The sequence below is a fragment of the Pygocentrus nattereri genome, chromosome 10, assembly GCF_015220715.1.
Source record: "Pygocentrus nattereri isolate fPygNat1 chromosome 10, fPygNat1.pri, whole genome shotgun sequence".
Taxonomy (NCBI): Eukaryota; Metazoa; Chordata; class Actinopteri; order Characiformes; family Serrasalmidae; genus Pygocentrus; species Pygocentrus nattereri.
Window position 1 is genome coordinate 18,596,992 of NC_051220.1, and position 26,284 is coordinate 18,623,275.

Genomic DNA, 26,284 nt, shown 5'->3' on the forward strand with positions numbered 1-26,284 from the left:
CTGTGTAACAGCCTCATTACATTATATGTGCATTTCTGATATTATACTAAATTAACTAAAGTAAACTAAAGTACTAAAAAAATACTACTAAAAACTGTTACCTTTAAAATTATATTTTTAATTGCACTCCCAATCCTTATTTTACTTTGTTTCATACATAGATCAGGATAAGATTACTTGCATTTCTTTTATTATAAGCCTTAGTTGGCCACCCTAAAGTAATTCAAAATTAACATAGTATATGTATACTTTTAATGTAAACTAATGTAAAGAGGTTTTATTCCAAGTGATTTTGGAGCATTTCTGTCCATTCATCATGAATTTTTTACACAATGTGAAGGACAGCCACCGTGTTCAAATGATGAATAACAATGGACATTCAGGGACAGCACTGAAATGTTCATTTGTCTATTATGCAAAGTGGTCATTACACACAATAATTCTTAAAACAGATACAGGGCAAAATTCAGAGACCACACTTTCATTTATTTAACTTCCACTCAAAACAGCCATTAAGTACAAGTTATCAACCTTTCAGCATCTGGGCAAAAAAGCAGAAAACATTTTAACAGAACATCACACAGAGGCCTCAACAACTAAATACAATATGTTTTATAGTATTTAGTGTGTCCACTCTTTTTCTTCATTACAGCTTCCATTCTTTTTAGGTGAATTGCTTTGAGTGCTTTTTTTAAAGAAATCTGCACAGATGTTTTTCCACACATCCAAAGTTCAGTCTTAGAAGTCGGTTATATTTTTTGCTTCTCACGATCCAAGTAATCCCAAACACATTCAGTGATGTTGCGATCTGGCCTCGGGAAGGGTGGGGGTCAGTCTTTTGGTTTGAAAACACCAGCAGCTTCTTTGATTTGCTCATTTTATTTTTTGGTCTCTTCCTCACAGCTACACATCCTTTCAGACCCACAGAGTTGAGTTGTCTTCTCACAGCAAAGATGAGAGCTTTATATATTATTTCAGTGATGGTGTCAGTTTTAGTGGTCTTCCAGGTCTGGCATGGTTGTTGGGAGCTGCATTTTCTCTAAATCATTTAATCATTTTTTAAAATTCCAGTTTCAGAAACTCCTGTATTTCACATATTTTCCTTTGACCTTTGGCTCCCTTCTTGTACAAGTGGGTTATCTCTAATCTCTCAGAAACATGTCCTGAAAATTTAAGCATTTGTACTTAATGACTGTTTTGACTGGAAATTAAATAGATGAAGGGAGGTCTCTGACTTTTGCACAGCACTGTATGTGAACATTCTGTGTATGCAAGGTCCTATAGCATCTCCAAAATATGCAATCACATTCCTCAGTTGTACTCAGCAGCATGCCATGCAGCCTTTAGGCCTCTCCGGGCTTCTGGTGAAGTTCAATGGAACTTGCATGCTTATATATGTCAGTATCATGAATTATGTCTTTATATTTATTATACAAAATAAAGATTCACACAATAGATGCATGTACAGTCTACACAACTTGAAGGTAGCTAAATTAAAATGTGAATTTTCTTGAAACCATCATTAGGCATCTCCTGGTGGTTTTAGGTCCATGGTGCATAAAACGTGATCCTGGTGGAACAGAGACTTTTTTGTGTGTAAAGAAGTGGGCCTCTGAACACGCACAGTGCCACTTCTAAACCTCTTGCTGAATCACTTGAACCCTCTAATGGAGCTTCAGTGAGCTGCTCAGCCACACAAGGCTGAGCCACTTTAAATTTGCAAGTCAAAGAACTAATTCTCATCAGCATGCAACCAGGGCATCAGTAATCCAGCCTCTTCATGGCTCACTGAAATAAAATGACCAACTTGCTCTTATACACGCAACACCTTCTCCACAATAGAAGGGTCAATTCAAGTCAGTGATGCAAGCTCAAGGAGATACTACTGTCTAAGATGTGCACATCAATACTGTAGAGCATCTACAGTTTTATCTATCTGTTTTTATATTATGAAAGATCCATTTTAAACCTGTTCTTACCTTATCAGTGCTAGTGCTGTGGTCAGGAAGAGGGTCTCCAGATTCCAAACTCAAGACAGAGAGGCTGGAGTCTATCAGTTCTTCTGTAAAAGAGAGATTGCAGATGACCTTATTTCAGATTATAGTTTGAGGAACCCTAATCGGTTATGTACACTAAATGTCCATATGTGGACACCTGACCATCAACCTATTTGAGTTTGTTGGAAATCCCATCCCAAAACTTTAGGCATTGCATCTATAACAGCCTCAACTCTTCTGGGAAGGCTTTACACAAGATTTTGGAGAGTCTCTGTGGGAATCTGTGCCCTTTCAGTCAAAAGAGAGAATGATTACTCTCTCCAGAGAATACTTTTACACTGCTTCAGAGTTCAGTGACATCATGCTTTACACCACTCCTTCTGACACTTGCCATTGTGCTTAGTGACCTTAGGCGTGTGTTTTGCTGCTCAGCCATGGAAACTCATTTCAAGAAGCTATTGACACACTTCAATTCACACTGCACATTCTTCCACTAATGTTGCTTCCAGAAGCAACTTGGAACTGTGTAGTTAGTAATGCAACAGATGATGGGTGATTTTTATGCCCTGCACACTTCAGCCCTTGGTGTCCCTGCTCTGTGAGTTTAGGTGGTCTACTGCTTCATGGCTGACCTGCTGTTGCTCCTAGACACTTCCATTTCACAATAATAGCTCTAATAGTTGACCAGGGCAGATCTTTTACAAACTGACTCAAGGGGAAGGTGGCATCCTGTCACAGTGCCATGTTTAAATTCACTTCAGTAAGACAATTCTACTGACAAAGTTTGTCTATAGAGACTGCATGGCTATTCTTGATTATATTTGCCTTTTCACAATGGGTATGGCTGAAACAACTGAAATCAGTAATTGGGTGGGGTGTTCACATACCTATATATCGGATAGTGTGTCTCACTGCTGGCAGTGGCCATATAATCAGCTTTATTAGCCTTCAACGTAGAGGTGGGTAGTAGCTTTCCTCAGATATATAACCTATATCTTGCATTTTTCTTGTTTTTTAAATAATTTTTCTATGAGTTCTTTTGATAAAACAGTCAAAACACCTTTTTACATTATTATCAAGCAACTCTCCTCTGAATGAAACAGGCTTTTTTCCCGATTTGAGACTGTGCCTTTACAACTGTGATAAAATTTAAGTTTTACTTGCTCATTTTTTCATTGAAGTTGAGTGAGTTACTTGAGTATGGCTTTAGCTACCCTCCTTTGTGTACAAGATGATACTAAACAGTTTGCTAAAGTCTGTTTTTACTCAGCAATGTAGTCATGGGTGTAGACATTTTGAACAAACCTGATTGGCTTCTCATACGATATTTGGAGAAGATACATGGAGTAAAAGATGTATCATCTTATATCTCTACCACTTTGTCAGTTGAAGGAGAATATTCAAAAGTTTTGCATAGCTAAATTGTTAAGATGTAAACAAAGGCATTCAGATTAGTTTGATGTGAAACGTTACATTCTAGAGAGACTCACCGAATCAGAATCTTATTACATTAAATGGTTAAAAGTACATTATGTGCTGCCTGACCCATTGTTTTACGATACCTCGCAATAGAATAATTTTTAAAAGGAACCTTAAATAAATCTGACGAGTAATCCACTGCGTCAATGATAAAGGAACGACTATACTCCAAAGGCCACATTTTTATCAGACTCTCAGAGACTATAGCTGAACATGAATTATGTCCTACCAGTGCTTCTGGTAGTGCTACTCTTCATGTGTTCCACAGGGTAAAGTAGTTCCTGTTCAGTGGCATTACTGCTGTTTTGGGAATTGAGGCTGTAACAGGATGCTTCTTTTGCTTCACTCTCAAGGAAGCCTTCCAGGGGCTCTGGACGTTCTTTAACATTCTCCTGCACATCTTCCTGACCTGGCCATTTGGTTTGGACATCTGTGGGAAGCATGCCTGTGACCTCTTTTTCTTGGTTATTACTGATGCCATCCTGGTTGTGCTCCAAGGCTTGGTGTGCATCCTCTTCTCCAGCTGATCTTGTATTCTGTGATGTGTTCTTTAAAGAACTAGCCTTGGTCTCAGTTGTGCCAGTGTTCTTCTCGGAAGCTCCCTGAATGAGGTCTTCTGAAAAACGGACCTTCTTCTCAGTGCTTTTAGAGCCAGATGTCTCTGTGTTTGACTCTGTAGGATTATGTTGACTCCCTGCTTTTGTATCTTCAGAGGCATCCATCCTGAGTCCATCCTGGGTCTCCATGTCTGGAGTGTTGCTGTCAGCCTCAGGTTCACAAAGCGCATCCAGCTCCTCCAAAAACTCTTCTAAGCTAGTGTCTGGGCATGCCTGCAGATTTGGCTCATAAGAGATCAGAGTGTTTAGAATTGTCCATCACAAGTGGGCCTCAATGAGAAATTCAGCATGAGGCAATAAAGCACACTTTTTGGTTTACCTTGGTCACTAGTAGCCACTTGCATAAGGGATACATTTAAATTTAAAATGCTGTAAACTTTTTTTTATTATTTAAATTTTACAACTGCCAAAAACTTAAGTACTTTCCACTTTATGGAGGTTATGGAGTTCACTTAAGAAAAAGGGACAATTTAAGGCCAAAATCCACTTGAAGCGCTTTATGCAAGTGACCATAAGTGTACAGTTAGACCATTTACACTTACATTTATGGAATTTGGCAGACGCTCTTATCAAGAGCGACTTACAATTTGATTATTTTACACAGGTAGGCCAAGGTGGTGTTAGGAGTCTTGCCCAAGGACTCTTACTGGTATAGTGTAGGGTGCTTGCCTTGGTGGGGGATTGAACCCCCAGTCTACAGTGTAGACCACTTAATGCTATTAAACTGATCTGTAAGTGATTAACACTGCTGCATGGGCTATATAACAAAATTCTTCAAGCCTAAAATTGATTTTAATTCCAAATCGACCACATTGCATTATGACTAATACAACTGTTACGTGGTGTGACCAGCTAGAGCTGAGATGACTGTAGCAGATGTAGCCAACATGATGAAAACTCATCAAAATGTTATTTATTAAACTCCTTGGGAACACTGACAAAAAGGACATCCTAATTTATTTTCCTTTCAGCCCAAAACTTACCTGTAACTGCTCCTCTTCCATCTTAGTATCCCATCTGAAATAAGAAAAATAAAAATTTGTATTGATCTTTTTGTGTGGTTTTGTGTACCAAAAATGGTCATAGTTAATTTTATTTAAATATTTTCCAACCTCTCTTTATGTGAAACTGTATTGGACTGGGCTGCCTCGTGTTGTGCCTTGAGAAGGACACTGCTTATAACTTCAGTGTGAGGAGTAAAGTGCTGTAGGCTAAATGTGAGTTGGTTCTTGTAAGATCATAGGAAGATATAGTTAAAAATGGATTTGGTAGTAAATGATATGTTTTGAAACATCTGGAAATGTCTCTGGATTGACCTTCAAGGAACAAAAAACACATTTTCTGAAGCTACTTTTGCAAAATATATCAGGTTAGCTAGCTTCGGTCACACAACACAAAGTATACGCCTCATTTGAAGGTCTTGTTATACAAATCTAAGAACATGTCAAGTTACTTGCCAGTGTGGGGAAACTGAGAAATTCTATATTTTTTGTTTTTCAAAATTTGTCCATGATTAAATGGTTATACATTACATATTAATTCAGAGTAGTTTTATTTGAGATGTGCCACTCTAGAAAAACTTAAGGAGTCTGAATTGCTTACAGTGGTGGAACCATACAAGTTTAATGCCTCTGAATGCTCCCTCACATAAAGTTATTACATGAAACTGTTCTAGATATGCTGCCTAATGCCTGAGAACTTTTTTGGATTTACCACTATCTCTCTTTAATAATCTTACAAATAAAAAACCCTCTACCACATGTTCACTAGTCATTTTGTACAGTAAAACATTAACACCACTGCAAAGAAATCAGAGTTGGTAAATTTCTCTACAATAATATTTTTCACAAATCACTGAATGACCTTGATAACATCTCAAATACTGCATTATGTTGTAATACTGAAAAATCAGTGGAACTCCACTTTAACATAAACCATTACAGGTTTCAAGTGAACAACCTTAAGGTATGCAAAGATCATGAAATTTAGAAATGTGGATACATTTTGAAATGAATTAGCTTTCTCCTCAAAATTTCCATACAAAGAAAATACAAATATCTCACAATTGTATGGATTACCAAACTTGTTCAAAGTCAAAGTTGTAAGAGTTAAAAACACTGACTTGGATTTTAGACAAAATTCCTTATGCTTACCAGTAGTAATAAATAATAATTTTAGCTCATTTTGAGCAGATCACAAAAACGCTAGCCAGTACATGACTAGCAAACACAGCTTTGAACAAATGTACACATACAATCATAAAATTTTTCATTGAAACACAGAAATGTTGGCTTAATTGCAGAAAATCTGTTTCTGTAGTGACCATTCTAAATATTACACACTGATTCTCAGACTCATTTACTCAAAACAATCATATCTAATTGCTCACCATGTGGCCATGAGGGACAGGGATGCAGTCTCACTTCCTGCTCTAAAATGCAGGGGTGTGGCTAAAATAAGACTCCGCATGAAAACATGGGTATTTTTTTTTAACAAGCCAAGTTCTATTACACACTTTAAAATAAATAAAAAAGATTTTTAAAAAAACCTTTAATTTTTTTCCCCACAAGTTGAAATTTGGGTTTGAGACAACCACCTCCCAATAGTAAGTACCCTATAATTCATGATTTCGTATCTATTTAGCTTATTACCATCTCTGTTAATGCCTTGCATGTAAACAGAGCATAACATAATCCCTGTAAATAAAAATCTAAAGTCTGAAGATAGTAGAATGGTCCATATTGGCATCACTAAACAATAAGAAAGCAGTCCAAGGCTGAAGTATGTTAGAATGTCTTTTGCCATGTCCTTTGCAGTATCCTCTCACCTCCTGGCTCTGCCTGTCAGACGATCCTTTCCTTTCGCTTTGCTACCAACTACAGGAACATTCTTTCCTCTTTTATCACGCTGTCGAACTGGGTTACCTTCAAAATAAAATGACAGTGAAGGATTTAACGCATTCGGCCTCATTGTAGAAAATTCAGTTTCAGATGTTTTATATTTTAGAAACGTTAAAAGTAAGGGATTTTACAGTTTTATAAATCTAGTCAATGTTTTATGCAGAAGTGCCTAAGTTATAAGTGGATAAGAAAGCAAGTATTATCCATGCTCTTCCATTTTGTTTTTACCTGTTATTCAACACCGCAGTTCATTAAAAAGCATTAAAAGCTTCATTAGGAACCCCCAAGTATTGCTGACTGTGAAGTCTGGGGAACAACTGGAGGACAATATTACTTTAATATTGTATTAAAAAGCATCAGGTTTAAATAGAGGCCTACACTGCAATAAGGCATATAGATTAAGTGAGATAGGGAAGCAGAAAGCAGTTAAAAACAGTATTCATGGGTTAAAACTGAACAGCTTTATTATTTACAAACGTAATAAAATTTGCCTACCTCGAGATTCTGCTGGTGAAGATCTTAAATGTCCTTTTCTGCCATTTCTGCCGCCTGTAAATTGAGTGGATCAAGCAAATTATTAACAATTCAATAATAATTAATTCATTCTTACACTATGAACCCCACAGCCCCTTTAAGTATTTCAGATAAACAGCTTCCTCCAAAATATAAAAACTATTAAGACCTTTTCTACACCACAGAAAACATCAGTAACTGAAAGATTTCGCAAATGGAACATAATAAAAAAAAAGTCAATTTCCCTCTTTGATTTTTTATGCCTTGTTATTAGCAATCGCATCTGTTTCACTTCTACTGCTCACTACCTGGGTAAGACAGAGAGGTTTGGTTAATATAGATTTTCTTACCTCTGTTCTGTGCTCCTCTCTCTGCCACCCCTTGCACTTTCTCAGAAAACCTGCAACGAGAATTTATTGACATGGAAACAAACCCAATAGGCACAGGCAGAGAGGCTCAATCAATAGTACGTACGACTGGGTGCCACTGCCAGACACACAGGTGCAAGCAAAGCTCAGATGTTACAGCCAAACCCTACAGGAAAGTTTTTGTTATTGCTATGAAACTTTGTAGTAGACACATAAAGCTAATGGGTGCCTCTTGGTAATTTCACAGATGAATCACCAAAGCGCAAAATATGACAAAGGCCCCATACAGTTGGACCGCTAAAGGCTAACTGAAGAATGACAAAAAAGTCTGGTTTCAAAGCTGGATCAGTCAATGTAGTTAGTCCCCAAGCATTCATTAGGTGTTGTTAGCAGGAAAGGTGGTGTAATGCAGTGGTAAAAATGCTCTTGTCCCACTTTTTTTAATGGGTTGCAGGCATCAAATTTGGAATGGGGTATTTAAATGCACACAAAGGTATTCATCAAAATAACTTTTTAGTAAGAACAGAGTGGTTTGAATACCAGCCATTTAATTCTGACCACAATAAAGTGCAACAAACATCAGCATGGTACAATTAAGATGTATTTTATCTATTATACATTTTTGATGAAGCTGTGCATACAAACCTGATTGTCCGGGGGACATATGGACTGGGTCCCAATTGTCCCCTTGGGAGGTTTAGGCCTTGCTCAGACAGGCAGATCAAATCCAACATTTTTGGAATATCCAATTTGGGTAGGCTGTAGCAGCATTTGCCCACTGATCCACCTTGGTTGCCATAATAATGGCTCTGCTGACCAGGTAGAAGCAAAATTTGATCATGCTGTATTTCCCAACAGCATTTTTACTCTATATTAACCACAGCAAAAACCGAAGACAACAACACAGGCTGATTTGGTCACCAGACTGCTAACAAGCTGCAGGCTTTAGCAGTAACAGTCAGAGACAGACTTTAAATTCAAATATTTTAAAGAAGCTGAAAAATACAGCAGGCAAAGTAAAAAATGTTCTAAATGTCTGTTAAAAGCTTCTCTCTACATATTACTGTTTAAGCTGTAATATGTAAATATGCACTACTGACTTTGTTGTCACACATTCTGACATCATGATCTGCCGCATCCTGAATGATGGAAAAAACACATTAAATAACTGCCCGGCCTATCTGAACAAGGCCTTAGTCGCAACGTTACAACTAACCTTGGCATTTAGAGGCTGTACTTTAGCCTAGGTTAGTACTCACTAAGTTATTTACATGTCACTTTATTAGGTACACCTTGCTAGTAAAAGGTTGATCCCCTTTTGCCTTCAGAACTGCCTTAATTTTTCGTGGCATACTTTCAACAAGGTGTTGGAAACATTCCTCAGAGATTTTGTTTTGTTTATTTGAGTTACTGTAGCCTTTCTATCATCTCAAACCAGTCTGCCCATTCTCCGCTGACCTCTCACATCAACAAGGCATTTTCGTCCACACAGCTGCCACTCACTGGATATTTCCTCTTTTTCGGACCGTTCTCTGTAAACCCTAGAGATGGTTGTGTGTGAAAATCCCAGTAGATCAGCAGTTTCTGAAATACTCAGACCAGCCCGTTTGGCACCAACAACCAGGCCACGTTCAAAGTCACTTAAATCACCTTTCTTCCCCATTCTGATGCTCGGTCTGCACTTCAGCAAGTTGTCTTGACCACCTCTACATGCCTAAATGCATTAAGTTGCGGCCAAGTGATTGGCTGATTAGCTATTTGTGTTAACAAGGAAATAAACAGGTGAACCTAATAAAGTGGCCAGTGATTGTAGGTGTGAACTGTGACACCTACAAAAACAAAACATTCAATTTCTTTTATGGTACCAAAACAGTCTTCAGAGTGCACCTTCAGTAATATCTGTATGATTGCTGTCAAAATTCACAGATGATACTGCTCTGCTCACTGAGAAGATTAAAAGCATTGTTCTATTTGAGCCTGTTTAACTACATGAAACCTCCATGTTACATTTTACCAAGCATTAGCTTAAGTCCTTCCTACAAAGGAAGGCACTGGAAGTTATTGCCAGTAGTATGCTTACAGATTTGGCAAATAGAGATTAGGTTTAAAAAAACATTGGATTATTCCTTTTAAAACCCATATCCACTGAAAGGTTATTTAAGGAACCAAAGGTAGTTCTTCTATGGCACTGCTCCAAAGAACCTTTCTGGAAGCTTTATTTTTAAAGGTGTACCTGGCTCAAAGCAATGTTCCCAAAAAAAGGTTTCTAAATAAAACCTGCACGATCGTCAAATGTTAAGACGTCCTGTGCGTGTGTGCACAGTACTCACTAAACATTTCAGTCCTGAAACCTTCACGTTTCCTGCTCCCTTCAGTTTATGGTATGTTTGCAAACTCGCCCAAATAAGGCAAGGCATTTTAAGCCCTAAAAATAGGCTCAAGTTCTCTTCCACATTCAGTGCCTCTCTCACAAGGGAGTCTTTTCAGTATCTCAAATGCTATTTAGTTGAGCACTTCCAGACGTGGGGGTGTTAAGAAACACTGGGTACGGTACTGATACACAACCCAGTTTCCAGATTCCCATGTACACATGGAAAGAAAAGACCCTACTGTACATCCCCAGATCACAAAAGCACTGTGGTACCGGCTAGCAACTTCATTTATAAAAGATCTGTATGCATTCAAGTAGTAGAAGATTCAAGTAATCTAAATCTTAAGCTGGATCAGTGTGTTACAGAGACTGGCCCACATTTATCAAACGTTTTGCAGTAAGAAAGAAGCTTCTATATAACACTGAAGAGAATGACATGAACTGATCTCAGATCAGTGCTCTTACTTTTAAATGCTTGATAATTATAGACCACTGTTTTTCTGAATCAGTTGTGCACAAATGCTAAGAACTTGGTTTACGAACAAATTTGGACTGAAATATGTCTTATAATCGAGGGCCCAGAGACCCCTGGTGACCACTACTCCTGTCACAATTTTCACATAATGGCCTGATTGCCATTTATTAGAGATTACTGCAATTTGTTCCACAATTTTTAGCTTTCACAATTACATTTACACATAACATGTTTATTTGATGTTCTTAATAACACCTTTAGAGGGCAGCGGTGAGTAATGTTTGTTAATTTGATGTTCTTAATAACACCTTTAGAGGGCAGTACTGAGTAATGTTTGTTTATCTGATGTTCTTAATAACACCTTTAGAGGGCAGCGCTGAGTTATGTTTGTTTATTTGATGTTATTAATAACACCTTTAGAGGGCAGCGGTGAGTAATGTTTGTTAATTTGATGTTCTTAATAACACCTTTAGAGGGCAGTGCTGAGTAATGTTTGTTTATTTGATGTTATTAATAATACCTTTAGAGGGCAGCGCTGAGTTATGTTTGTTTATTTGATGTTCTTAATAACACCTTTAGAGGGCAGCGCTGAGTTATGTTTGCTTATTTGATGCTTGTTAATAACACCTTTAGAGGGCAGCGCTAAGTAATGTTTGTTTATTTGATGCTTGATAATAACACCTTTAGGGGCAGCGCTGAGTAATGTTTGTTTATTTGATGCTTGTTAATAACACCTTTAGATGGCAGCGCTAAGTAATGTTTGTTTATTTGATGCTTGATAATAACACCTTTAGGGGCAGCGCTGAGTTATGTTTGTTTATTTGTTGTTCTTAATAACACCTTTAGAGGGCAGCGCTGAGTTATGTTTGTTTATTTGTTGTTCTTAATAACACCTTTAGAGGGCAGCGCTGAGTTATGTTTGTTTATTTGATGCTTGTTAATAACACCTTTAGAGGGCAGCACTGAGTAATGGTTTATTTGATGTTCTTAATAACACCTTTAGAGGGCAGCACTGAGTAATGGTTTATTTGATGTTCTTAATAACACCTTTAGAGGGCAGCGCTGAGTTATGTTTGTTTATTTGATGTTATTAATAACACCTTTAGAGGGCAGCGGTGAGTAATGTTTGTTAATTTGATGTTCTTAATAACACCTTTAGAGGGCAGTGCTGAGTAATGTTTGTTTATTTGATGTTCTTAATAACACCTTTAGAGGGGAGCGCTGAGTAATGTTTGTTTATTTGATGTTCTTAATAACACCTTTAGAGGGCAGCGCTGAGTAATGTTTGTTTATTTGATGCTTGTTAACACCTTTAGAGGGCAGCACTGAGTAATGTTTATTTGATGCTTGTTAACACCTTTAGAGGGCAGCACTGAGTAATGTTTGTTTATTTGATGCTTGTTAACACCTTTAGAGGGCAGCACTGAGTAATGTTTGTTTATTTGATGCTTGTTAACACCTTTAGAGGGCAGCACTGAGTAATGTTTGTTTATGTGATGCTTAACACCTTTAGAGGGCAGCGGTGAGTAATGTTTATTTGTAGTTTTCTAATGAACCATTAGAAGGGAATGGTGAGTAATGTGTGTTCATTTGATGTCCGTCAACACCGTTAAAGGGCAGCGCTGAGTAATGTTTATTTGATGCTTGTTAACACCTTTAGGGGCAGTGGTGAGTAATGCTTCTTTGTTAATATCACCTTTAGAGTGTGATGGTGAATAATGTTTGAGCTAAAGTGTATAAAAGATTACAGATCGATGAAATCTTCTACCCCCTTTACATGAGTGTGTCTAGAACCATAAATGAATGAACAACTGGTGGGGAGGGCTTTGACCTTTCATTCCTAATTTAATTTACGTTTATCTCCAACCCTTGGCCTTTTTGGTTCAGTTCTAGACTGAAGTCTTGTGATAGCACAATCAACAGCACAAGTTACCAATCTGGTCAAATAAATTCTCCTAATTGAATCATCTAATTTTCAAAAACAACTTCAAACTATGGGCTGCTACAAGCAGCATAAGGGAATGTGGAAAGGCTGGTTGTTAAATGGGAAGACAGACTCTTTAAAAACTATGGTTTACCAACCTTTACATTTCCCTCAGCTTTCTACTGTTTTAACAGTATCAGTAGCTTATTTATTGTTTTGAAGTCAGGCTGTCTAATTGCCGATTGCTTCAAAGTTATTTCCTTCCATATTTTCACAAGCTTAGTGGTGAACCAATAAGACTGACTTTTGGAAACCTGAAAAAGTATTAGCTTTTAATGGATTAATGAGCATTCTGAACTGCTGTGGAATTCAAAACATCCTTGTTTTTGCTATTTTTACAATATTTCAGTTGTTCTATGCAGATTACTGTTCAGTGGGTTACCTGTGACTGTATAGAAATTGCTGTTGGGATGTCTTTTCTTGGAAGATCATTATACTTCAGTGTGGTTTTTCCATTAACAAAGGCATTCAATAAAACCTTGCAGTCACCCTTTGGTTCACTTGGGCAGGGACAAAAACCTCCACAGGGACAAAAACTTCACTATTCTGATATGAGCAATCAGCAGGGGATTTCTACATGACTCACATGACAAAGGCAAACAGCACAACCTTTAAAAACAACATTTTTGAACGTGTACAGTGGCATCTCAGACAAAGCTGTCAGACTAGCACAATGCAACAAAAACGCACAGCCTGGCTACCCTTAAATTTGTCAAATCCTCTGTGATTCAGTAGGTAGTCACTGTTAGAAAAGCAGAATTAAATTAGAAGTGTTATCAGGATTGATTAAATAAATAAATGCATAAGCAAAAGCAGAGTGCTTTGCTGGCAGACTACATGATGCAACGATCCTGTGAGCATGGACAACAACAGAATCCACCAACAACTGTAGCACATTCAGCAAAGTTCAGTAACCTTCAGTAAGCAGGACAGTGCAAGCAGATCAGCTAAGGAACAATATCAGTGCTATTGTTTTGTTCAATCTATTCATTTACTTCAGTACGTTGTAATTATTTTAAAACGGGTCAATGTTCAAATTTCATTTCAAATATGAAAGCCTTATTACTTTACGTGTTGCCCAAATTAACATTAGAGCTACAGACAATACAGCCGTATGTTCTGCTGATTTTCGAAATGAAAATAAATACACATCCTCTAAAACAATATGGCATTTTCTGCTAATTTTAGTGCACAATTTCTATTTATTTGCTGATTTTAATACACTGGAAAAAAAATTTAACATTAAATGTCAATTGTGCAAAAGCTATGGCACGTTTCATATTAAATTTTTTTCCAGTGTGTAAATTTCAGTTAATAAACAGCAATTGTGTGTTAAGGTATGTTGGCTGTAGAGGATGTGTTAACCTAGTTCCACTCAGAAAATCTACAAAATGCAATTCAACCAGGGGCACCTAAACTTTTGCACACAACCTTTGGTAATCTGCATGAGCAAAGCCAAAAATAAATAAATAAATAAACAGAGGTACAAGCACACAAGAATGACTCGAGTCTGCTTCCACAGTAGTGTGATTTATCATTCAGTTAAAGAGGCAGTGAGACAATGAGGAGAGATATACAGCTCAACATTCACAGCAAAAAATATCAAACCAAGTACAAATCAAAACAAGGGCCAAATCAATGCAAAGCAAGAGAGTTAATCATGATTAAAGATGAGGCAGATAGAGAGCATGCGTCATGCGAAGGACGGCTGTGACAGCTTACATAAGCTCCGGTTTGTCCATGTCCCAGGCTCTCCTCCACTGGCCCTGAGAGTTTTTATGGCGGGCAACGCGCTCTCTGTCGATCTCCTCCCGCTCCCTCTTCCAACGCAGGTACTCCAGCTGCTCTTCGCTGGATGTGGGGGCGTCCAGGTCAGCGTGGTGCAGTGCATCGGACAGTTCTGTTTGCTGAAATGGAGTGAAGAACAAATAAAAGAAAAAACATTATGCTTTGTTAATTTCTTGTAATATTGTTTTCCTGAAAATAAACCTCATCTTTAATGTTGCCGCCAATGCCTACTTACAGGTGTAAGCAAATGTTTGGGTTCCTCTGGTCAAATTTCACATGTTGACTTTCTAAGTAAAAATAAGTTAACACATCCTCTACATGGAACACACGTCTGCATATTTAATGCACAATTACTATTTATTTGTTTAATTTAACATAAAAAATTGTGATTCTTAATGCTATTTTTCAGTCATTTCAGAATAATATACAACTCTACTCTTCATGGACATCTATATTCTCTCCTCCCCCCACATATAACTCCCCCCACATATAACTCACATATAACCATTTTATGCATGTAACCACCAACTAAATTAGTTTTATATTGTTGACACCATCTTCTGTTAATTTCATACATTAGAACAGTAGTGTAAACATTGTGGGAACAAATAACTAAAATGGGTGTCCCCATACTTTTGATGGGCAAAGTGAATCAGAATCCTTTATTGATCCCAGAGGGAAATTGCAGACACGAATACCAAATACTAACTGAGACAGAGACATGTTTCTCTATAGCAAAATGGTACAAAATAACATTTTCAACATTTTCATAGAGATCAGGCAAACTTCCTTGTCATCAAACACCACGAGTACACAGTATAGATCCACTTAACAGTGATGGCCATTTAGCACACATATGTTGAACAAAAAGAAAAGAAGGCAGTGAATGTGGCCTCAAATTCCTCAGTCACTAAATTAGACTGCATGATGTGTTCATCTCAATTATTCCATTTGTTCTCTTGACAATGAAGCAACAATGGCACTGCAGCAGGGCAAATATACCTCCATGATACATAATGCCCACTAATAAAGATGAATTAAGTCCAGGAAAATAAAAGTTTGTTGCTACAGGGAAATAAAATAAAATTCTTAATGCATGAAACTTTTTATACCATTTCACTGGGATATATATGGCACGGGGAGGGGGGGCAGGCTATCATTATAGAGATGGAGATGGCCTATCAGCTTCACTGTCCAGATGATATCAGCAGAAAATGCTGAACTTGCCAGAAGTAAATAATATAATATAATATAATATAATATAATATAATATAATATATAAATCTGATTCAATCCTCTAACAAATCTATTCTGAAATGGCACACATTGTAGATCTGTAACCCTCTGTTCATATTGAGTGTACTGTGCGATGTGATGTTAGCTGTGTATTTTCTTGCTGGGAGTAGTAGAGTGTTTGAGTACTCTGAGCATGACAGCCTATTTTTTTTTTTAAAGCTTAGCAGTTTTATAAAAAGAAATATCATACATGCATCAGCCAATAGTCAAGGTTTTGATATCGGTATCAGACCAACTCTAATTACAAGGCTACATCATTTTCATACGGTGTCAAGTACAGAAGAGATTTGCTGATAAGTCAATTTTAACACAATTTTATAGCCTTCTCTTAATATTAAGTGCATCAGTCAAGGGTGAGACGCAAATCAGACCAAAGCAAGCAAGTGAGCTAGTCCTGTTTTGCTGTGACGCGAAATGAGTTGCATGTAAACAGGAAGCCCTCCTTTGGGTGCAGTGAAGAACAAAACATTCGAGACAGACATGTACTCTTCCCTCAGGACCAGAGCCACGGGATGTCAGACACAGGGCAGAGCAGTCACTGTTCTCAACTCCATAATTCATTTACATAACTGGATACTCTGATTAAATCTCTGATAATCATGATTTATTAATTTGATTACAGCTATGTAGAAAATGGTTTAATACATTTGATATGATGTATTTTTCTGCTTGTAAATATACACTGAATAAACAAATGGTTGGTATAGTGTAGTGGTTAACACCTCTGCCTTCTATGCTGTAGACTGGGGTTCAATCCCCACCTGGGCAAAACACCCTACACTATACCAATTAGAGTCCTTGGGCAAGACTCCTAACACCGCCTTGGCCTCCCTGTGTAAAACGATCCAATTGTAAGTCGCTCTGGATAAGAGCGTCAGCCAAATGCCGTAAATGTAAATGTGGTTTACTATACAGTCATATGCAAACATTTGAACACAAATTACATGTTAACACATCCTCTCATTTTAGTGCACAATTTCTGTTTATTCTATTTATTTACCTGAGTTTAACATATTGGGAAAAAGCATAACATACAAAATGTCAAATTAAGCAAATAAACAGTAGTTGTGTATTAAAATGTGCAGAAGTGTGTTCTCTGTAGTGTTACTGTCACTTAGAGAATCAAAAAAACATGTAATTTGCCCAGACTTTGTGTATGACTGTACACTATTTGCATATGACATAACTATTTTCAATATAAAAACACACACACACACACACGCACACAATCTTCTAAGCCACTTCTCCTTCTGGGGTGCTGGAGCCTATCGCAGCCATCATTGGGCAAAAGGCAGGATACAACCTGGACAGGTTGCCAGTCCATCGCAGGGCCAATATAAAACATGAAAAACAAACTAATTTATTGTTTCCTTTTTTCCCCCTCACACTGTACCAAAAAATGTGCATACTTCATTGAATATTATTATGATCAATTATCAAAGACACTAATGTTCCAAAATCTATCACCACCTTCAGATTGATGAATACTGCCCTCCTGTGAGGCTTATTTGTTGGAAGAAAAAAAAAAAAAAAAAAGACTGTAGGTAAATTTAATATGAATTTCACCAATATCATTAATTTAATAAACTTGGAATAATTTAGACAAGATCAACCAAGAGCTTTCTAAGTGCAGTCTTTACAAGAGCTGAATTCTTTCCTTATAAGTATTTCAATGTGTTTTCAACAAACAGCGGCACAGAATTGTAGCTGTACGACTGCATTTCATCTCTAAAATTACACCATTTTCTCAATTTCTCCTGACTGAAACTGGCAGATTGTTCATCGATCTGTTCACATTTTGATAAACCCGCAACAAGTTGTGGGCACAGGCCCAGGGCAAGTGCAGCAGTAATTTTATTTGACTAGAATAATTTCTCAAAAAGCGCAAGCCAAGTTCCTAACATCTGTCATAAAGCAAAGCAAGCATCTTCAATCACATTTGATCCCACAACATATCTGCCTCAGTAAGTTATTTATGTCTGGAAGCACTCGCTTACATATTTTTCATTTTCAAATCACTCAAATTATTTCTCGTCTACTGTAATGAATCAAATCAGTCACTTCTTTCTGTTCAAATAAACTCTGGTATGTTCATCTATTTGTGCAACTACTGGGAAAACAATACAAAATACTACCCAAGGAAATCACCTTCAACCATTTTTACCACAACTTTTCTTCAGTGAATAATCTTACCTTTATATCTTAAAGAAAGCAATGGAAAAGCATTCCATAACCCAACCAGTGCTACCGCGACTACAGTATTACTAATAATCAAAAAGTTAAGTTCACTTACAAAGTCACCAAATAAGTTACTTTTCAAACCCCCATTCAATAAAATATCAAACCATCTAACAACTGCTCAATGTTAAACAGTGCTGCTAACGGAGGGAGGTGGTGGTTAGCATTAGCATTAGCTTAACTAGCATGAGAATAGCTCTGCTCAACATGTTTGATTCTGGAGCAATGACAAGTTTGGACAATAATGACTCAAATATGAGGCAGCGAGATGAACAACTTGCCACTAAAAAAAATTTTTAAAAAAAGGCAAAATTAAACCTCTTGTGGTATTTGGATCTGTAAGCTAACATACTGTTAGCTTAGCGAGAATGTATTAGCGATTCGTGCTAGAGTACAGGCTTTATTCTGACTAACTGGAGCTCTGCTAAACAACTGTAGAACATAACACCCAATGTGTGAGAGAGAGAAAGAGTTGAGTGACAAAGCTGAAATCAAACCTGTTCTGTGGTGTTTGAGGTGGTAGTGATTTGGCTAAAGTACGGTAGCTTAGTTAGCAGGCCAAATATGTCCCACACACACACACACACACACACACACACACACACACACACACACACACACACACACACACACACACAAAACAGGCTAGATTCCAGTGAACTGACGATAAAATGATAGCCATTTAGAGGACAGTGCAGAGTGCAAAGTCAAGTGACTGGTGTTAGAACATGTTCCTACTGATAGACTGTGTCACTTACTGTACGTCTGAAATAAAAGTCCAAGACCAAGGAAATAATTCCTTGTAAATGTCAGTGCCTAGAGAAGAGAAAGAGGGGGGAAAAAAAAAAAAAAAAAAAAAGCACCAGGCTCTGCAGCCTCTTTGTTTTATGGCCTTATAACAGTTTACTACCGGACTGCGCCTATTGTTCCCAAACTCGTCCTTTCAGTTTATGGTGTGCTCATATCTTACTGAAGTTTATTTACTTCACTAAACAGCAAAAACCTAAATACACAGGGAAAAAATGTGATGCGCGAGTGTGTATGTTGTCAAGCAAAACAATTTATATGACGATTATTTCAGAAGGCTGCAGATACTTAATCTCACCATTAAACAACCTTCAAGGTGACTGATTACAATAAACCTTTAACATAAGGACTACGTACATGCATCTGAGCATCTCCATTTCAAAACTTCTGGAATCACAACTATATCAACTTAATAAAGAACGAAGAAAAAGTTTCAGTTTCAGAGCATGTTTAGTGTATTCTAAATTCACAGTATCCTCCTAATAACCCAACCCATCCAAATAAAACGTTATTTTATAAATATTATCAGGAGAGCTTACAGCTGTCCTACTCCAACTTTAGCAGCAGCAGTTTATTCTACATTATATTACTGGTATCACTAAGCTACTGAACAATATTTTGTTTGTTATCCTAAGGGACATATCCAGGAAGCTAATATTAGTGCTGGACTTTGAGCTTGGCTGTTATTTGTGTTGTTAAATTAAAAAAGTGAATCACACTGATATCTGGGTACTGACTGCAGATTTGCTAAAATGCTGCATCATTAAAATACACCACAGCCTTTTCAGGTGCCCTGGCTGCTAATATACAAGACTAGACTTTAGTATTACTGATTATAGCATAAAATATTATTCTAAACGTCTAGTGGAATTACAGATAAAATACTTATAAAATAATCTGACACATTAAGGACACAGCTTAACAGTCAATACACTTGGCCAACAAAGCTGAAGGCCTGAATCATGTCATGAATTTTACTTTTATTAATTAAACCCCACTTGTCCTCTGCTCTATACCATCACTTATTGGCTCAGTTTCTCTCTTGCTGTATCTACAAAACACAAACACAAAGCTTTATTTCATTTCATAGTCAAAAGAGAGCATCAGAAGAGAGACTACCTGTAAATAGGTGTCACATTCTGTGAATCCATGAGCCTCATCTGCTCGACTCTTTCGTTCTTGCTTCCTCCCAACCTCGAGAAAAAGATACATGGAAAATAAGTGAAGGAGCAGCAGCGAACCGACTTAAATGTTTCATAAATACACAGCAGACATTAGTAGATCTAAGATACTAAATATTTCTAGTGTAATATTTATTGAAGTCTAATAAGTACATGAACAATAAACATTACAAGGTTTACAGAGGTGTTGAGGGTTAAAGGGGCTTGTGTAGAGACAGAACTATACTGCCCTCATCTGGACCAAAAAAAAAAAAAAAAAAACCCACACACCACACAATGCATCAGTAAAACTCTCCTCTATAGAGATCTGAAGTACAATGGTTGTTGTTTTTTTTTATTATTTAAAAACAGCTGACAACTCAACACTGACTACCCCCTTTGGATCCACGCTGGCCAGAACTAATTACATTTTTAATAATCTTAGATATTTTCACTTAAAGCAGGGGTTGACAAATATACAAATCTGCACTTGCCACTTAGGCCATCATAGCATTGAATCTTGCGGCCAAAATTATTTATAACTTTGCTGGTACTGTTTAGCTACTGCAATGATATCCTTTCAGTGTAATGCCAGCTTATTTATCACCTTGTTTTATTAAGACTTTATTTCACAGAACTATATTAACAAACTTCAGGCAATGGAACAGGATCTGTGACACCAGGTAAACTAGCTCAGCAATGGAGTCCACCACAGTCACTATGAATGTACTAGGAATCTGACTTTCTCTGTTGACACCAATTCCTGATACTTAAACTCGGGTTAACGTCTAATTTTTGTCCACGGCAAGTGGACACCTGGACCTGGAATCTGTCTCTAAAACTTCAGACAGAGAAGCGGACCTGATGTACAAAATTATATCCAAAACAGACTTTAAAAAAAGCAACAAGGCACATCTGTGTCAAAATTGTGTAAATCTGCACAAATGCAAAAGGAGTTCATTCCATAAGTATTGAAAATACATGAGACTCGATCTGTAAGACATTTATCGCTCATTGCATAAAACCACTTATTATTACTATTATTTAATAGTTTTTGTCTTGAATAATATTCAAAAAAAGTGGAAATAGTAAAAATGAGAAAATGAGCAGACAAGGCCAGAGTTTTAAACTGGAGCAAACACTCAGCAAATGCAGGCTGAGAGAGGAATGATGCACAGATGCGGACACATACAAAAACAGTCCACTCTTGCAACTCTGGCACCTGGCTTGCTCTCTCAACTGCTGCATAATTTGGCCTTTCAGAACAAAGAGGTGCTAAAATGTTAATTACATTAAAAATCTACCACTCTTTATTCCAGGAAACAATGCCGCTGAGAGAGAGAGAGAGAGAGAGAGAGAGAGAGAGAGAGAGAGAGAGAGAGAGAGAGAGAGAGAGAGAGAGAGAGAGAGAGAGAGAGAGAGAGAGAGAGAGAGAGAGAGAGAGAGAGAGAGAGAGAGAGAGAGAACAATGAAGAAGAACTGAATCAGACTGTCAGCTTTTTTCTTTCCCTTGTTCTCAGTGTGCTCTCGCTGAGCATGTGCTGTAAATCGCCTCTCCGTGCTCTGGCTCTGATGAGAGGAAGCGACGGTGCTACAAACTTGGTGTTTACTGTCAGACTGCAGCATTCTGGCACGATCGTCAAGTCATCCTGCAGTGATTAGCTTGCAGCACACTGATGTATCACTGAGCTTCAGTGAGCTTTGCTGCCTTATGACTCAGCTCTGCTCCCACTAAAGCTAATTCTCCATCAGTTGGATAGATTTCTAGATTCCAGCCTACACACCCTGCTAAGCAACGCAGCAAACAACACCAAGAATGTCACTTTACTCCACACAAATACTGTTATCTGTAAAGAAACACAAGATGAAGGGGAAAAAATGAATTAATTTCCTCATTCCAAAGACTGTTTATCAGGCGAAGCACATTTAGTGTTTCTAAATAAGTTCTTCTTTAGTTTTACACTGGAGCTAATAAGCTAACAAGTAATAAAAGCTTTCTTCTACCAAATTGGTCAGAGCTGGAAAAAAAAGGCACTTCAGACTTTTAACTGACTTGTACTTCAGACTAAAATGCTTTTGCTCTGAGTGATAATTATAAACAGTATTTAAAGTACAGTATGTTTATTTTATTAAAAACACAAAGTCTGAATACTCTGTGCTAGCCAGTATATAACTAGCAAACACAGCTCTGAACAGCTGTACACACATAAAATCATTGTATTTTTCAATAAGACAAAAAAAAAAAAAGTTTTCTTAATTGCAGGAAAACGTGTTTCAGTAGTGAGAATTTTTGAGGTTGTACCCTGATTTTTAGGCTTTGGGACACATGTAATTCAAAACAATGCAATCCAACTGCTCGCTTTAATGGCCATGACGGACAGGGATGTAGTCTCAGCTCTTGCTTTAAAATGCAGGGGTGTGGCTAAAATAAGGCTAGACATCGATCTTTAATAAATAAATACAAATATTTATAAAAGTATTCCAAATTGAAATTTAGGTGATGGCTTTAGGACAACCAACTTCTACTAGAAAGATCTGTATAAAGGATGACTTTGAATATATTCAGCTTCTCAAGTGTTGGAGCTTTCAGGTAACTGTCCAAATTACATTTTTTTTAAAAATGGTTCGGCAAAAAATATAATTTGGACAGTTACCTGAAAGCTAACTGAAGAAAGCATGAGCATCATATGACCCATCTTTTTGTGACATGCAGGGTGCCCATTTTTACTTCAACAGTGAAACGTCAACAAGCAGACAAAGAGGACATGCATGGTTTTAAGAACAATACAGTTCTGTTGTTGGCTGCCCACACGGCTGTTGACAAAGTGTCAGCATAGCAAGCACAGCATATGCTTAACACAGCAAAACCACTGTAAACGATAGTGTAAACAAAAGATACTGTCAGAGTTTCGATCCACACTGAACAAAAATATAAATGCAACTCCTGGTTTTGCTCCCATCTTACAGCAGTTTGATCAATTTTAGATTTTTTTTCCATAGAAATGTGTCACACTGCTACTGTCATATGGTGGTTCACTGCTTCTATACACCTTATGCACTGAATTGCAAGCGCTTGTCACCTAGCTAAATTTGCTAAGACCAGCTAATGTTCAAGGTAAGCCAATGCATTAGCATAAACAGCCAAAAAACAACAGTAAAAACTTCAGCACTTTTTTTTGCTATAAAGAGAATATCAACCTATAGTAACTCAATGTAACTACAAGCAGTTTTTCTATTAAAAAAATGGCACAAGCTTCTTTATTAAAGTAAATTATAACTACAATAGCAGTGCTCTTGCTCAAGTAGCATTTTAGTACATTCTTCAGAACTGTTTTGACCATTTTTGCTGTGATTTGGATTGTAAATGAACCATAAGTTTGTTTTCCAGAATGCAGATCTAATTTTTCCTCAATAAGAAAACTGTAATACGTTAACACAGCAAAAAGTTCCTGGTTGATTCTGCATCAAATTGTGTGACTACCGAGTTGCTAAATCCCAGAGGGACCAATCAGTAGAGCCAGCATAGAAACAAAAAGGCCATGGCCTAGACTTAGTAGTAATAGTTGTGTAATTCTTGGGAACAGCTGAAACACTGCTTTCCTGCGCCCAGACAACAGAACAGGATCTGCTGAATATTCATTTAGCCCTGATGAATATTCAAAAGGCCCAGGCAATGAACTATTGTGAATGGCTATTTGAGCGTCTGCCTCCATGTCAATCAGTAACAGACCGTCCCTCTGTGCAACAGTCTGGCTTTCCTGAGAGTTAAGGGAGGGGCATGCTTTCATGTCTAGGGTCTATTCAAAACAGCAGGACACGAGACACTGAAAAATCAAAGAGCAAGACTATCCAGACACCAAGACAGATTGAAAGAGAGAGGAGGTAGTAATTTAAAAACAAGATAGTAGAGGGGTGAAGTGGAGAGCGCTGAAAAATGCCCATATGGAGCTCTTCACAACGTGTCCACAGGAAGTGGGTCCTAACGTGCAGCCTGCACTCTGCCCAGCACACCAAAGGAAGAAGTGGCAGTTCTCACTGGGTTAGAAACAATACCTTCTCATTAAAAGAAGGAAAAAGTAAACTGACAAGTAAATGAGCCGGACTTGCAGTACTTGTGATTAAAACCTAGAACACATCAATTTGCCGTGTTCAGAGCAAACTGGTTCTCATCTCTCACTAAGCCAGTCAGTAAATCCTGTATTAAGTACTGATTACAACTACTAATCAATAAAACAAACATTTTTGTCAATGGTGTAGTCCTAAGAAAAAAGTGGTTGTAGGGAGTGAGAAAGAGAAAGGAGACTGTATGTAAAGCTATACAGAGAAAGGAAAAGATTGTACATATTGAAAATGAAATATTGAAAGAGTTATTCATCTGTTATGCATAAAATTAACTGTACAACACCGCTGTTTTATGGGTTTGCATTGTCGTGGCAGTGGGTCAGAGATCCAAGAGCACCCAAACAACTTCTCTGTTCTTCCCTCTCTCTTCACTAAATGAAACAAAATTAGAAAATATTTGGGTATAGCTGAGAATTTATTTGTTTACAAACGCTTTTCTTTTAAAGGCTGACATCAGTGACAGCCCTTTTATTTATAAATATTTGCAAATATTTTGGCCTTACTTTAAAGTCAAGAGTTTTCAATCACAGCAGTCCTTATTCATCAAAGTTGCACTGCTAAATTACAATGACTCAAAATAATTACATGCAAAATTATTCCTGTTATTTTACTATATGTACAAATGTATTTGCAAATATCTTCAAATGTGTGTTTATCTTTTTAATTGTGTGTATCAAGAAGTTATTCCCCCTTTCCTGTAGTAACAGCTCTTAGTGCTGTGATGATGGTTACTCAAAAGTACTGGAGATGAGTTGGAGTAGTGTTTGTGATCAAGAAGTAATCATCCCACATCACTGTGTAACCTCACTATTCTGTGGAGAATGCAGTTTTACTGCTCCTTAGCCCAATGGTCTTGAAGTACTTAGAATAAAATCTCGTAATATTATATTGTGGATTTTGAGATACAAAGTTGTCTCAACAGTGACAAAATGCCATAATCTGTAATTAACTAATTAAAGATATACTAGTTGGCCATACTAAAACTACAGAGAAACACCATTTTGGTCTGAATACTGGCAGAGCATGAAGCATTTAGGTGCCAAACAGTGTACAGCATTTTTCTGTATATAACTGACTGTATCTGGTGAAAACATGAAAGCAGGGTTCCATCATACTCACTGTACTCCACCAAATCAAACACTGAATATAAAGCATCATTATGTACCTCTGCATCCCTTCAAAAGCCACCTTACCTGGGTTCCTGTGGCTCTCCTGGTGTTCAGACAGTTCCTTCCACCTGCAGTAGTGTCCAGCAGCTCCTGTCTGTCCTCAGTAGGGTACTTTGACTCCACTGGGCTGGTAGGACTCCTCCTGTCCACTCGCTCACTGACCACTCTCTTGCCCTGTAGTGACAGATCCACAGTGAGAACTCTACAAAGTACACAACATTGCCAACATTCTAAGCAGAGGAAGATTTTCAAATGCATCTCTAGCAATTATCATGTAACAAAAACAAGATCTTTATTTTCTTTTGTTGTCAATATATGAAATCAACAGGCTATTCAATACATCTGAGATTGCGTGGGCTAATCAATCGCTCAGCCACAAAAGAAATATAGGGGGGGGGCTCACATGTTTTGTTTGCAACACTATGTGGGTATGTTCTTTACAAACAAATATGAATAACACTCATACTTTCATTTACAAATGCAACACTTTTTTCCTGTGCATCAGATTTTTTCTTGCTTTGGCCCTTTTAGTAAAGCTTAAGTCAAAGGTATTCATATCGCTGCACACAATGCCATTTGGTATCTAGCTCAGTTTTTTTCTCATCTTCCACCTTTGTCAGTGATGTAACAAAGGCTCAGGTACCTTCTGGTTGGTTCTGTTTTATACATAATTTGTCTGACAACTCACACAACACCACCAACAACATTCATACTGGTGGCAGCTCAAAGGTCAACATATGTCGAAAAACAAAGACGTGTCCCAAGCTTGCCTTGGTGTTTCCTGGTGTGGTGACAAGAAGCTGCCTCCTTTTTCCCCGGCCGCTGCTGAAAATGGCAGAAACTCCCTCTCCCTGCTCCTGAAACCCTTTAGGGCTTGTGCTTTCTGAACCCTTCTTGGTCACTACACGCTTCTCCTACAGCAGAAATAAAAGAAAAAGAGGAAAGTTTCAAACCTCCAGCTTTCATTTCCCACATTATGAACACAGCAGTTAATTACATG

At 37.5% G+C, this 26,284-nt stretch overlaps 1 protein-coding gene across 5 annotated transcripts in view; it reads right to left on the reverse strand.

Moving 5' to 3' along the window:
• Positions 1-26,284, reverse strand: part of ccdc9b (coiled-coil domain containing 9B) — a 39,027-nt gene that overhangs the window by 1,770 nt on the left and 10,973 nt on the right. For 4 of the 5 annotated variants that reach the window (XM_017703237.2, XM_037542077.1, XM_017703239.2 and 1 more), the window contains 10 exons: positions 26,055-26,198; positions 25,309-25,458; positions 19,953-20,027; positions 14,427-14,611; positions 7,857-7,906; positions 7,489-7,542; positions 6,921-7,017; positions 5,077-5,110; positions 3,706-4,318; positions 1,980-2,062 (listed from right to left, as the gene is read on the reverse strand). In XM_017703237.2, coding sequence (XP_017558726.1) covers positions 1,980-2,062; positions 3,706-4,318; positions 5,077-5,110; positions 6,921-7,017; positions 7,489-7,542; positions 7,857-7,906; positions 14,427-14,611; positions 19,953-20,027; positions 25,309-25,458; positions 26,055-26,198 — 1,485 coding nt within the window. The remainder of the gene's footprint in view (positions 1-1,979; positions 2,063-3,705; positions 4,319-5,076; positions 5,111-6,920; positions 7,018-7,488; positions 7,543-7,856; positions 7,907-14,426; positions 14,612-19,952; positions 20,028-25,308; positions 25,459-26,054; positions 26,199-26,284) is intronic. The other variant, XM_017703238.2, reaches the window with a different exon arrangement.